At 64.9% G+C, this 13,471-nt stretch overlaps 1 protein-coding gene and 1 long non-coding RNA gene across 2 annotated transcripts; one reads left to right on the top strand and one right to left on the bottom strand.

Moving 5' to 3' along the window:
* The first annotated feature begins 1,243 nt into the window (after positions 1–1,243).
* On the top strand, positions 1,244–2,343 carry LOC105732187 (uncharacterized). The gene is made up of 2 exons (XR_001110924.3): positions 1,244–1,328; positions 1,969–2,343. It is a non-coding gene; the product is annotated as an uncharacterized LOC105732187 (long non-coding RNA).
* Positions 2,344–6,943: 4,600 nt separating this feature from the next.
* On the bottom strand, positions 6,944–9,438 carry VENTX (VENT homeobox). Its single transcript, XM_064371817.1, is given in 6 exon segments — positions 6,944–7,222; positions 7,291–7,359; positions 7,483–7,553; positions 7,556–7,599; positions 8,595–8,601; positions 9,201–9,438. Coding segments are annotated over 6 exon segments (708 nt in total).
* Positions 9,439–13,471: the final 4,033 nt, after the last annotated feature.

Here is a 13,471-nt window from a genome sequence, read left to right on the forward strand (position 1 = left end):
TGTGTGTATCTCTGTGTCTCTGTGTGTCTCTGTCTCTGTGTGTATCTCTGTGTCTCTGTGTGTCTCTGTCTCTGTATCTCTGTCTCTGTCTCTGTGTGTATCTCTGTGTCTCTCTGTCTCTGTGCGAATCTCTGTGTGAGTCTCTGTGTGTGTCCCTGCCACAAGTGGGTGCTGTGTGGGGCCAGTTCTGAGACCCTGGGCCTACAGATCACAGGTGCTGGAGCCAGGAGCCTGCACAGGCCGTCCAGGGACATTGAGTGTCCCGGAGAACTTGGTCACTGCAGATGCCTCCAAGGCCTCAGCCTTGCTCCTTCACCAGCCTCCACCCGCCCATGTCCTGGGGAGAGGCCACTGGCTGGGTTGAGAAGCCTTGTCCCCAGGACTCCTGCGGGCAGGGTGTCTGTGACGGGGGTTCAGGAGCCCCGTCCCCTGGACTCGCGTGGGTGTCTTTGGGCCTCTTCCTTGTGTCCTTAGCCTGGGATACGGGGGCAGCCGCAGGCCTGCAGGAGCTCTGCTGCCTACCTGGGCCCCTTGGCCGGGGGCTTCCTGGCCCCAGGAGAGGGTGTCTGCCTGCCTGTGTGGTCTCAGTCTGTGTGGGCAGCTGTGGGTCTGGCTAACTGTCCCTGGGGGGCCTCTCCCTCGGCCCTGCACTCTTACCCTCAAGGCTGCAGAGCCAGCCCCTCTCCACGTGCTTGGGGGTTCTATGGCCCGGGGAAGGCTCTGGGCCTGACTGTTTGGACCAGCGTCTGCCTGACGCCATGGACCCTCGGGGGGCCCCAGCCGTGGAGGCCGCCTGCCCTGGGGGTGGGATCTGGTTCTCGGTGACCGGGACAGTGCTGGGCACGCTGGCTGGGGGTTCTGGGAGCCCCTGGGAGCCTGAGCCTGAGGTACTGCTTATTGCTGAGCTGAGCAAGCCCAGGAGAGAGAGATGGCCCCTTCCCCAGCAAGCGATTCTCCCCCATGTGGCTTTCCGGCCCCTGACGCAGGCAGAGGCGCACGAGGAGATAAGGGCTGGGGGAGGGCGGGCGGCCAGGCCGGCCCCGTCCCAGCCCCCGTCCCGCAGCCCCCGTCCCAGCCCTGCCTGCCCGCCCACCGGCCCTGGGTCTCTGTGCCCCGCTCTGGCAGGTGTGGGGGTGGGACGGGGTCCTTGGCACAGAGCAGCACCCTGGCAGCATGTGACGGCGGCAGCCAAGGTCTCTCTGGCGCATAAATGTGGAGCTCGCGAGGCAGCAGCAGAACTCTGGCCGGGAGAGTTCTCCGCCGCCCACCCAGGCTCAGCGGTGCTCATGGCCGACCCAGCGCCGGCCGCCCAGGAGGCTGCACCGAAGGTAAGCTGAGGCCCAAGGCGCCTCCGGGGACCCGGCCGGGCTCGGCTCTGCCCTCCTCGCTCCCACAGGACCTCGGCGCCCGCCGCCCACCAGGCCTCGGACTTCTCCTTCCCGCCCGGCCCGGGACCCTGCAGAGCCGCCCGCCGTTCCGTTTTCCTATGCATATACTTCTTTGAGGATCTGGCCTGAAGAGGTATAGGGCATGGGAAGACGGGGCGGTGGGTCCCCCACGCGGCACCTGCAGCAGCGGCACCTGAGTCCTGACCCCGACTCCGCCTGCTCCCTCCCTCCCGGCCCCGAGCCTCCGGGCCTTGACCCCCGTGCCTTTGGGGCAGCAAGGGGCTAGATAGTCCAGGACTGGGCAAACGTGCGACGTGTGCTTCTGTGTGGGTCCTGGAAGTGCCTGGGGCGGACGTGGCCCAGGCCTCTCCCCTGGGCTGATCTCGGCAGCCCCCGAGCTGGGGACCAGGATGAAGAGGGCCGGGCTGGAGCCGGGCTGTGCCCCGTGACCAGGCTGACCGGAGACGGGGGTGGACACATCTCGTGCTGGAGCTGCCTGGGGGACCGGGCAGTGCCCGTCGGGGGAAGCAGGGCTCTGGCTGGGAGGATCTGACTCATTCTTTGGAAACTGTCTTTGCAGACTGCGAAGCTGTACTCACCGTGTGGCCTGTTTCCTACACGCGCGGTGTGGCGGAGGCTGCGTGCACTCTGGGTCCCGTGGCTTTGGCTGCTTATTTATTTATGTTTTTCGAGACTGAGTCTTGCTGCTTCACCGGAGGGCAGTGGCCAGATCTCGGCTCACCGCAACCTCCGCCTCCCAGGTCTAGGCAACTCCCGCGTAGCCGGGATTACAAACACCTGCCGCCTCGCCCGGCCGGCTTCCGCTTCTTAACCTTTTCATTACTTTTGTAATCGTAGGTATCAGTTGATTTTCTGGCCAGAAATTTCAGTAACTTCATTAAATGTGTGAAGTGTACTAAAGTTTTGACAATAAATACAAATTTCGATAAAGCGACTCTGGGGTTGGTGTTTCTCTCACTCTCGGTGGGCGGATGTCGCATTAGTCAAGCGTGGGCTTGGGGAAACAATTAAAAATGTGTAAACACGGGGGGATGAAAAGATTCCCAGGTCGTGGTCGGGGCCTGGGCTGGGCACAGGCCAGGGTCACCACAAGTCCAGAGCCTGGCACCCGGCCAGCAGTGCTGGGAGAGCCCAGGAGAGCGGCTTGTGGGGGTGAGGGGCACTCGTGTGTCCTGGCCGGGGGCCTGCGGCTACCGGGCCTCCAGGATGACCAGGGTGGGACTGCAGTCTTGACTTCCTGAGGAAGAAAAATGGACGGGGGCCCTCCTCAGCTCAGTTTAAAGAGTGACTGTCAGCCGCTGTCTTCAAAGGAGGCCTGAACAGACTCCGGGAGGCCCCATCCTCCATCCAAAGAGTCCTTGTCAGCCTGCAGGGCCGCGCCCGGGTTTGAAGGCTGCAGAGCCTTTATCACCAATCGGCCCAGCAAATGAGCAAGAGCTGGCAGAGCTGGAGGCCCCCAGGTGCCCCTTACTAGGGGCTGCCTCTCCAAGCCTAGCCCTGATCCCATCTGATAGTCGCCTCCCACCTCCCTCACAGCCTGAAGCCTGGGCGTCCAAGGGGAAACAGGCGGCAGGCAGAGGGGTGGGGTGCTTCCAGCTGGGGGATCTCCAGGCCACACGTGGAAGGGCAGCCACACCCCCGCAACGCAGGCTCGACCACGCCCCCACCCCACAGGCTGGGCTGCTCCCCCCGCCCCCTGGAGAAGGGTGGAGGCTGGCCTGCTGGGGAGTCTCTTCCAGGCCTTCCGGTCACTCTCCACAGGACCTGAACATAGGGTTTCAAATCTGCACAGCCTGAAGCAGGTGCTACGGCGCTGCGATGCGTGGACGTGCCGTGGCGTGCTGTTACTCACAGACGGCGTCCGCAGAACGGCAGGCGCGGGCATGGCTGGATCCAGGGAGCCTGCCCGGCTCTGTCCCCCCAGGGCCGCGGTGTAACCGACAGCAGCTGCTGGGCTGTGAGAGGAGAGGCCCCACCTCTCCAGCATGGCGCCTATTTCCCCAGGAGAGCTGTGGTTCCGGGGGCCCTGCCCTCCCTGGGCTCTGGGCAGGCTGAGGTGGATTGCGCACTCTCCCCTGCACTGCACGGTGGGCGGCTTCCTGGGCAGGGAGAGGGGTGAATCCCCCTAGGAAGGCAGGAAGGGTTCCCAAGAGTCAAGCCCCCACAAGGGTGGCCATTCCAGCTTGCCAAGCCAGACCCGTGTATAAGGCCCAGCCCACTGAGACCCTGCTGAGGGCATCGGCGGCAACACAGGGACCAGGAAGGGGCTGGAAGGCACCCTGGACACGCAGGCCTGCTGACCACAGCCCCCCAGTCCTGAGGCCCTCGTCCCGTGAACGGTGGGTGGCGGCCAAGGGGCACCTCGGGGGAGCCTGCCCCATGTCACACCATGGCTTCTGCGGACAGCCAGGCTGGGAATGAGGGTCTTCCTGGCGTGGGAGAAAGGGGAGGCCCCTGAGAAGCTGACCATCACCTTTCTGAGGTGGGGTGACAGAGCCTCCCTGCCAGCCTGCAGAGACAATGGGAGGAGGGCCAGCGTTTCTGGGCAGTGCCCCCAGGTAATGCTTCTTTTTTTTTTTTTTTTTCGAGACGGTGTCTTGCTCTGTCACACAGGCTGGAGTGCAGTGGCCCGATCTCAGCTCACTCTACCCTCTGCCTCCCAGGTTCAAGTGATTCTCCTGCCTCAGCCTCCTGAGTAGCTGGGATTACAGGCGCCCACCACCACTCCCGGATAATTTTTGTATTTTTAGTAGAGACAGGGTTTTCACCATCTTGGCCGGGCTGGTTTCAAACTGACCTCGGGATCCACCCACCTCGGCCTCCCAAGGTGCTGGGATTACAGCGGGGAGCCACAGTGCCCAGCTCGGGTAATTTTTTTTTTTGAGACGGAGTTTCGCTCGTTACCCAGGCTGGAGTGCAATGGCGCGATCTCGGCTCACCGCAACCTCCGCCTCCTGGGTTCAGGCAATTCTCCTGCCTCAGCCTCCTGAGTAGCTGGGATTACAGGCATGCGCCACCATGCCCAGCTAATTTTTTGTATTAGTAGAGATGGGGTTTCACCATGTTGACCAGGATGGTCTCGATCTCTTGACCTCGTGATCCACCCGCCTCGGCCTCCCAAAGTGCTGGGATTACAGGCTTGAGCCACCGCGCCCGGCCTCAGGCAATTCTTTTACTGGGGACTGTGCAGGGCCCTGCCAACCCCCCGAAAGGGCGGCTGAGGCCTGCTTCTGTTCAGCAAGCCCGCTTTGCTCCTGGATTCCTGACCACCCGCCTCTGTCGTCCTGGGAGCTGACAAGTCTGGGCTCAGAAAGGTATCGAGTCCTGGGCCCCGAAACAGAAGCTGGGGCCAGCGAGGCGCCCAGAGTCAAGCAGCCTCTTCCCTGCAGCTTCCTGGACAGTCTCAGGCGCAGAATCTAAAAGAGAAGTGCTCGAGCCCAGTGGACGGACTCCCCGCAGACTCAGCAGTGAATATTTTGCCACGTTTATAGCACGCTGTCCTTTGAATTATTTGAATGTCAGGTTCAGATCTGAGGTCCTGAGTGCTGCCTCTGGAGACAGGGTGTCCTCCACACCTGGGGACACAGACCCCTCCCCAGCACCGTCCGTGAGCCCCTCGGGATCTTCCCCACCAGCTCCCATACTTCTTGGTCACGGCTCACGTGGGAGCCTGCGGCTGCGTCTTCCGGCCTCTGCACCAAGGCCACCCCGCCCTCCGTCCTGGAGGCTTCTGCAGCCCAGCTGAGTCCACTGGCTCCCTGAGGGTTCCTGTCGGCCGGAAGTTAGACGTGAAGGCTCCCAGAGATTCTTGGCGGGACTATTTCACAGCGACTGCACCTCCCACCTGATCCCAAGGGGAGGGAGCTGGCATAGCCCTCGTCCCCATGCAGCAAGCAGCTCAGAGGGAAAGGAGGGTGAGCAGGAAGGTTGGCGGCATCCAGCACAGCCCTGGGCCGGTCCACAGGCAGCCAGTGCTCCCTGTCCACACCCGGGCCCTCAGCCTCCCCGTCCCGAGGGGTCCCACACCCGGGCCCTCGGCCTCCCTGTCCTGACGGCTGCTTGGGTTACAGAGGATAAGGCGGAGGTGACAAAGGGAGTCCAGGGCTTGGGGGAAACACACAACATGCACGCAGCACACACACAACACAGCACACACATTGACTACACATGCACACACTTGACACATGCGTAGTGCACATGCACAGAACCTCCCACACAGGCACACGCTTGACACACGGGCACAGCAGCACAGTCCCCCCCACACATACAACACGTCCCGTCTCTGTGCGGGATGTGCAGGTGTCTCTGCCCTGCTGCCCTCCGCCCCAGTGTGCCTGGGAGCACGGCCTGGGTTCCTCACGTCTGCCTGGAGGTTGGCACTGGGAGTGGGGGATGGGCTTGCTCCCAGCACACGGACGGGCCAGCAAGGGTGAGGGCACCAGGCTGGCTGCAGAGGGGCAAGGTCAGGATCCCCCGATGCCTGTCAGATGCCCACATGGGGATGTCGAGTGCGGTGGGGCAAAGAGCAGCTGGGGTCGCTGTGCACATGGGGGGCGGCTGGGGTCGCTGTGCTCGTGGGGGCGGCGCTGTGCTCGTGGGGGCGGCGGGGTCGCTGCGCTCGTGGGGGCGGCGCTGTGCTCGTGGGGGCGGCGGGGTCGCTGTGCTCGTGGGGGCTCCAACCACAGCCCCATGTCAGCGTTGTCCAGGACGCACAGCAGCTCTTCCGCTCTTTCCTGGGGTTCTATCATAAAAGCACACGCTGGTTCTAACACTTCCAGCAATGCAGAAATGCGCAAAGGGAAAGTGGCACTTGCCGTGGACACGGCCACAGGCCCACACTTTTGTTTCTGGTGGGACGCCTGGGTACGTTTCACAGGTCGCCTCGCAGTCCGGCAGGCTGAACCCGTCTACCCGAGCGCCTGTGCTGCCGGCCTCCGCGGCACTCCGGGGCAACGTGGACCGATGCGTGCTTGTCTGAGGCTGTGTGTGCAGTCAGGAGTCTGCACCCAGAACGGTCCATCCACGAGGGACGGTCCTCCCGGGCAGGGCTTCCGTGCCTCCCATGCTGGGCAGCTTTGTTCTCTCTGGCTTTCCGGCTTTGGGGTCCTTGTGAAGAGGAACTCACCACAAGGTTATGAATATGACACCTGCGTGCCCTTCCAATCCTTCGTGGCTTTCTTTTTTACACACAAAGCTTACGACCTTTACTTTTTCCAATTGGAAAACCCGTTTTTCCAACACTTTTTAAAAAACAAATTATCCTTTTACCGTACGCTGAAAGCCCTGCCTGTAACAAGCCCGCTGCCGCGTGTGACTCTGGTCACTGACCCTCCATTTACCTCCTAAACTGACCCTTTTGAAATCTTTCAGTGAAGAGCTGGCTTTAATATTCTCCAGAAATCTCCAGAACCTTTGCGTGGGTCAGGGTGAGAGGTGCCACCATGGTATAAACAGGGCAGCTCTGTCCTCCGGGCGGGCGCCAGGTGCAGGCTGCACAGACCGCGTGTGCTGGCTGCGGAGTCGGAGGCGCTTCCTCAAAACGCATCCCCCGTCTGAGGCAGAGCACACAGGCCCCAGGGCCCCATGGACAGGGCTGGTCCCCGAGTTTGCATGCCACGTCCTGGGCTTGGGGGGTGGTAAGCCAGGGGCTGCCTGCAGCAGGACGCCCAGAAGGAGCCCGGGGGCAGCATCAGAGCCTGGGGCCCGGCCAGGGGTGCCCAGGGGCACAGCAGCTGCAGGCCACTGGCCAGGCCAGGAGACAGTAAGTGAAGAGCCAGGGGCACATGGAGAGATCCCGGGAAGGGGCTGCTCAGCTGGGGGCGCGTGGAGAGATCCCGGGAAGGGGCTGCTCAGCCGGGGGCGTGTGGAGAGATCCTGAGACGGGGTTCAGCTGGGCGTCCTGCACCTCCCGTTTGTGCTTCATCCGGTGATTCTGAAACCAGGTTTTTACCTGCAGGAAAACCAAGACGGCAGCAGTGGTGAGAAGAGGCCACCGGCCCACCCGTCTGCCCACCTGTCTGCCCACCCGTCTGCCCACCCGTCTGCCCACCCCAGTCTGCCCGCCCCACCTCACCTGGACCTCTGAGAGCTGCATCTCCCTGGCCAGCCTCTTCCGCTCCAGACGGCTCAGGTACTGGTGGTGCTGAAGGCTGTGCGGACGCGGGGAGCCCGCCAGGGGTTTGGCTCCTTACTCAACCCCGATGTAGAGGGTAAGGGCATTCGGCTCCACAGGCCACCCACAGGGCAAGCTCCCGCCCACGGGTAACAGGTGAAGACAGCCGTGCTGGGGCAGGGCAGGCCTGGGCAGATCTTCTCACCTGACTGTGACCAGCAACCCCGCCTCCTCCTCCCAGGTCAAGTTGGGAATGGGGCCCAGCGAGGTGGTCCAAGGCAGGAAGGAAGGTTAATGGCGCTGTGGCCTGACCCCTGCTCAGTTCACTCCCTTCTGCCCCATCCCACACTTCCCTTCCAGAAGCTCCTTCCCAGGATGCCCTTCCCCGACCTTCCAGCCAGGTAAGGTGGACTCCAGTATATGCAAAGGCCTGGGCCCACCCAGGGAGCTGGTCTCCGTCAGGCTCCTCGTGCTGAACCCCAGGCCTGCCTCGGTCACGTCTGTTTTCTAATTTCTAAAAGGAGGGACGGGGGTTGGTGCTAAACAGCCCCACAAGGTGGCCTGTGGACCTGGGCTGAGTCCCAGGAAGGAGGCCAGCCTGGTGAAATGGATCAACATTTAACGCAAGCCTGACCAAAATGCTCACGGGTGTTTCTGCGAAGGAAGTGCATTTTACAGTGTGTCTCAACGCTAACCTGAAAGCACGCGGCAGACCCGGAAAGCAAGTGCCTTGCGTCGGGGAGGCCTGCAGGGGTCAGCGCCAGGAGTGGGTGCAGGGAGGGGCGGGCTGGCTTTTTTGGGGTAGGGCAGGTTAACTAGCTGCGGAGAACACATTTACATTTTCACCTCCCTGAAGTACAAGGTCACTCCATAAGGATGAGACTTTTAAAAATGAAAACTTTCAGGCCGGGCATGGTGGCTCATGCCTGTAATCCAAGCACTTTGGAGGCCAAGGCTGGAAGATCACCTGAGGTCGGGAGTTCAAGACCAGCCTGACCAACATGGTGATACCCCGTCTTTTTTTAAAAAAATGAAAACTTTCAGTATCAACCCCACTTTTGACCAAGTACTACCTTAAACCTAAAACCCGAGATGACGTTGCAAAGACTAACAAAGGCGGAGAACCTTGGCTGTCAGCAGACCACGGAGCACCGCTGGGACGGAGACAACTTCAGAGTTTCTGCAGGCCTCGGTCACGAGGCACTCTTTAAGAAAAGACAGCTGCACTCCAGGAGGCCTGGGACCGGCTTGAGCCTAGGTGCTTGGGGGTTGGCAAATCACTGGGGCCCTCGGACCTGAGTCCCGATGGCCGAGGGGCTGGAACACCCGAGGAATGGGGCCCAAGTCTGCGCTGTGTTTTGGGGGGTGCCTGGAATTGGGGCAGGGAAGTGCAGACTGGGACTCCTCGGGCGGTCCCTCATCACCAGGCTGGGGTGGGGGACGGGGGCACAGCCGAGGAACGGGGTGACAGGACAGGCAGGGGAGCCCACCGGGGGCTCAAGGAGAGAAAAATCCCCGTCAAGGCTTTGGTTCCGAGGGAAGCTGCGCTCCACGAAGGGCACAGGCCAGGCCGTGCCCTAGTCCGCAGGCCACCGCGGGGGATGCGGCCGCCTGGGTCCTGGCCTCTCCCCAACTCCCATCTCCACCTGGGAAGGAAGGGAACCCCCATCCGGACCTACCAGCCACGGTCCTCTGCGGCGCAGGCAGATGTGGGGACCTAGCCTCCTCCATGCTGATGGTCTGAGGGGGCTCCCGGGTGGCGGGTGCCTGGCCCAGGCCAGGGAGGCCCCCCGGGGAGGCGTTGGCAGGCCTGAGGGTGTGGGTCGGCCCCGGGCAGCTGCTCTGGGAGAGCCCGTCCACCGAGCCAAAGCTGGACGGCTGCGGCGGGCCACGAGGTGGGGAGGAGGAGAGACGCATGGCGGCCACGTGGGCCGGAGGGAAGGCCGGGCGGGGCTGGCCGGGCGCGGGAGGCACCGCGGGCTCCGCCATTTATACGCCCAGGAGGAGGGCGGGAGCCCGGTTTGCTTGGACGGCTCCTTCCCAGATAAGCAGCGCCTAATTTCCTCCATTCAGAGGCACAAAGGAGGCCGTTCACACCTCCCCGGCTCCCAGATGTCTGCGGGAGGGGCGGGGCTGCGGGCCCCGCTCCTGGAGCGCTGAGGGTTCGGGAACGGCGAGTTTCCTTCATCTCTCCCGACCCCCACCCCGCAGGCGGGGAAGGGGGTCCCACTGGAGCGTGTGTCCAGCCCGGACACCCGAGCGCGCGCCGGCTTCAGGCCGGGAGAGTCAGGGCGGACTCGGCCAGTGCCCGCGTGCGCCGCGTCCCGGCCGTGCGTCCGCGCAGAACCCCAGGAGGCGCTCCCGGAAAGGAGAGACGGCGGCGGGCCCGGCGGAGCGGCGCGCGGGGCGGGAGTGTCGGGAGGGGCCTCGCGCTCGGTGGACTCGGCCGCCTCCAGCCCCGGCCCGGCTCCTCTGGGGGACTCGCTCCCGGGCATTGGGGCGCGCGTGGCTCCCCGACCCCATCCCGAGCGGGAAGGGCTCGCAACTCCGCTTCGGCTGCTCGACTGGCGCGTTCCCGCCAAGCCGGGCTGTCCCCACGGTGGCCAGGGCGGGGACGGGGCCACGGGGACTGTGGAGCGCACACCTCGCGGGACGGTCACCGCGGTCGCTGCTCCCACTAACCTCCCGCCCGAGCTGCCTGCGTCCGCGTTCTGGGCGCCGCGCCGGTCCCGGAGAACCGGGGCGCAATGTCTCCGGCGGCCCCGGATCGCCTGCGCCGTGGGGTGGGACGCGGCCACGCCCCGAGCCTCCGCCTGACTCTGCGCCACGGCGTCCCCAGGGTTCGGGCTCGGGGTGCGCCCTGCGTCTCCCGCGGCCGGAGTTGTGAGCGGGCGCAGGTCCGGCCCTCGAAGCCACGCAGAGTCTCGGCGCAGACGGGGTCCCGCGAGCCGCCCAGATCCCGGGCCGGGCCCCGACGCCGCCGCCCGGCGGAATCGCACAGACCCGCAGGCCTCGCCCCCCAGGAACGCCCAGCGCAGCCTCCGGAGCCTCCCAGGCTGAGAAACAGGGAGGAGCCCGGGAGGTGGGCGCTGGCGGGACCTCCGCGGGGAGGCGATCGGCGGCCGACCTGGGTCCCAGGCGAGGGGTCGGGGAACGGACCACGCCGCCGCTGACCCGGGTCTTCCTCGGACCCTGCACCGGCCCGGTTAGGCCCCCGGGCCCTCAAGGGGGAGGCCGGCGGGCGCGGGGCGCGGGGGGCTTTGGACGTGGCGTCCGGGAGTGGAATAGGCGGGATAGGGGCCCGGAAGCCGGCCTAGACCCTCCCGACCGGCCGAGTGTCTGCGGCCGCAGGGCTGGCTCCGAGGGTGTCGCTGGGGCGGGTCCCCAGCCCTGGGGCAGTGGGGGCGGCCCCGCCACGTGGGAGCAGAGGCCGTGACGGTGGGGGCTGCGGCGGGCGGTGCCTCAAAGTGGAGCAAAAGACAGCACCCCCCACGACCCTCCAGAACGTTCGACAGGCAGGAAGAGGCATCCCTTACCTGAGGGGGAACGCCGGCACCAACGCGTTCCAGCACCCAGCCTTACCCTTCTCCATTTCTAATTTCGGGGGCCCCGGGGTCTGAGCCCCGTTCTCACGCCGTTCAGCCCTCCCACCCCCAGCTCTGCACGGAGACCCTCCTCCCAGGTTCCCAGCTCCCCCGCCACCACCCCCACCTGAGCCGCCCCCTCCGACCCCCCCAGTACGAAGGCACCCTCGCCTCCACGCGGCAGGGTCAGACACCCCCTCCGGCCCGGGCCCCCACCCAGGCCCCTGCTGCGGCCGGGGCGCCCCCTGTCTCCTGCCCAGCGGCCCCACAGCGCAGGCTCGGGCCTGGGGTCACCAAAGGCTCCGTCCGCCCCCGGCTCTGGGACGCGTCCCGGTGCGCTGCCCTTGCTAGGAGACTTCGGCGCCCTCGAGAGTTGGTCCCCGCGCGCCGCAGAGCGTAGCCCCCGCGGGCACCGCCCCGACCCCCACCGTCGGGGACCGGACGGGGTAGCGCTGGGCGGCGAAATCCCGCGTCACTCCCAGGCCGGCAGCCCCGTCCCCACACACGGCCCGGAGCCCAACTAGTCCCCGAAACGGGCTCCTCCCGCGGCCACGGGCTCAGGGCCGGCCCCGTCACGACTCGGTGGAGCCTCCTCCGGGACCACCTGAGGGAGAGGCCTCAACCCCTCTCCGACACCCAGCGCCGCGGCCTCTCCGACACCCCCACGCGCCCCCCTCCCCATATCCCCATGCGCGCCCTCCTTGACACCCCCACACGCCCCCACTCCAGGCCGACACCCCTACTCTCCCCCGCCCCCTCCCTGACACCTCCACATCCCCCTCCCCGACACCCTGACGTGCCCGGCTCCTTGACACCCCGTCTCCCTATCCCCCCCCAACACCACCACGCTGGACGTCCCTATGCCGCGCTACCCTGCACTCCACGCCCCTCCTCCCCGAAGACCCTACGCGCCCCCCCCAACACCCATCCACTGGACTGGTCTGTGCGTTCTCCTCGTAGCCTACAGGCCCGCCTCTTCCCAGGCCCTGCACCACCCCAGTCTTCACATGGTCTAGGGGTGACCTGAAGCCACAGCTACTTGGCCCGCCCATACCCCCTCCCACCCCCACCTCTCCTGTGGTCGGCTACTGCCACGCCCCCCACAGCTCGCCCCGCCTTAAACACCCCTCTGTCCTTCGGAGCCCCCAATTTTCCTGGTTGGGGTAAGGGAGGTGTGAGGGTGGGCGGCTGGCTCTGTGGGCCTCACGCTGCCCCAGCCGGGCACTCAAGTGGAGTCCACTGGGCGGGTGAGGGTGGGGGACACTCAGGCGGGCACAGCTCCGTGGAGGCTGCCTGAGAAGGGCTGCTCAGGGCCCTGCTGCCTCTCCCTGCGTCTCCTGTCCTTCCTTGGGGCCCTCCAGGGACAGAGCAGAGGCTTTGGGAAGTTCGGGGTGGCCGCTCCCTGCAAGCGCCCCTTCCTGCTGCCTGCAGGGCTGGGTGGGCACCAGGGCGGCAGGGAAGGGACCGACTCAGTTCCAAGAGGTTAGCAGGTGAGTCAGGCACTGAGGCCAAATCTGAAAAGGACCCCACCCGTGGTGGCTCTGGAGGCTGTGGGAGGTGAGGGGAGAGGAGTCAGGCAGGTGGAGACCCCCCGACTCCTCGGGGGGGCCACTGACTTTGTTTGCCAGGTGGGAGGTGTCCAGCAGGCCTCCTCTGGCCAGCACCCTACTCACAGGTTGAGGGTGAAAGCCCCAGCCACGGGCACCAAGGTGGCCGACGGTGGCCTCAGGCCTGAATCAGTTCCCACTGGACACGGGACCAGCACCAGGGGTGCTGGGGAGGTGTGGGAGCTATGGCTGCCTCAGGCGTCTCTCTGGCAGGTCTGTGAGCAGATGCTGCACGGCCTCAGGTGTCCCCCCACTCGCGGTGCCCTCTGCTTTCCCCATGCCGTGATCAGTGAGCGGGTGGTTTGCAGGCTTGACCTGGTCTGTGACATTTTTGCTGGTGATTCAGAGCCGAGCGGGCCAGAAACTCTGCAGGGGTGTGGCACCCGCATCCTCCTGGGGCGCCCGGGCCTCTGACGGGGGCTGGGCTGGCCTCACGGACCAGGCCTCACAGAGGTGCAGCCACAGTGAGACGCCGGAGTCACTGCTGGAGGTGTGGGATGTGACAACTAAGGCACATGCAGCGATTTAAATTAAATAAAATTAGTTAAATAAAAAAAATTCAGTTATCGGGGCATGTTAGCCCACGCCCGTGGTCCCAGCTACTCAGGAGGCTGAGGCAGAAGAAGTGATTGCTAAAGCCTGGGAGCTGCACTCCAGCCTGGACAACAGAGATTGACCCAGTCTCTGCTGGAGACACTGGCCAGAGGGGCCACCAAGCCATCGGTCATGGGGTGGAATGTTTCCGTAACTCCACAGGCT

This window comes from Aotus nancymaae, unplaced genomic scaffold (genome assembly GCF_030222135.1).
Source record: "Aotus nancymaae isolate 86718 unplaced genomic scaffold, 86718_ANA_hifiasm-v0.15.2.pri h1tg000193l, whole genome shotgun sequence".
In the NCBI taxonomy this organism is placed as follows: Eukaryota; Metazoa; Chordata; class Mammalia; order Primates; family Aotidae; genus Aotus; species Aotus nancymaae.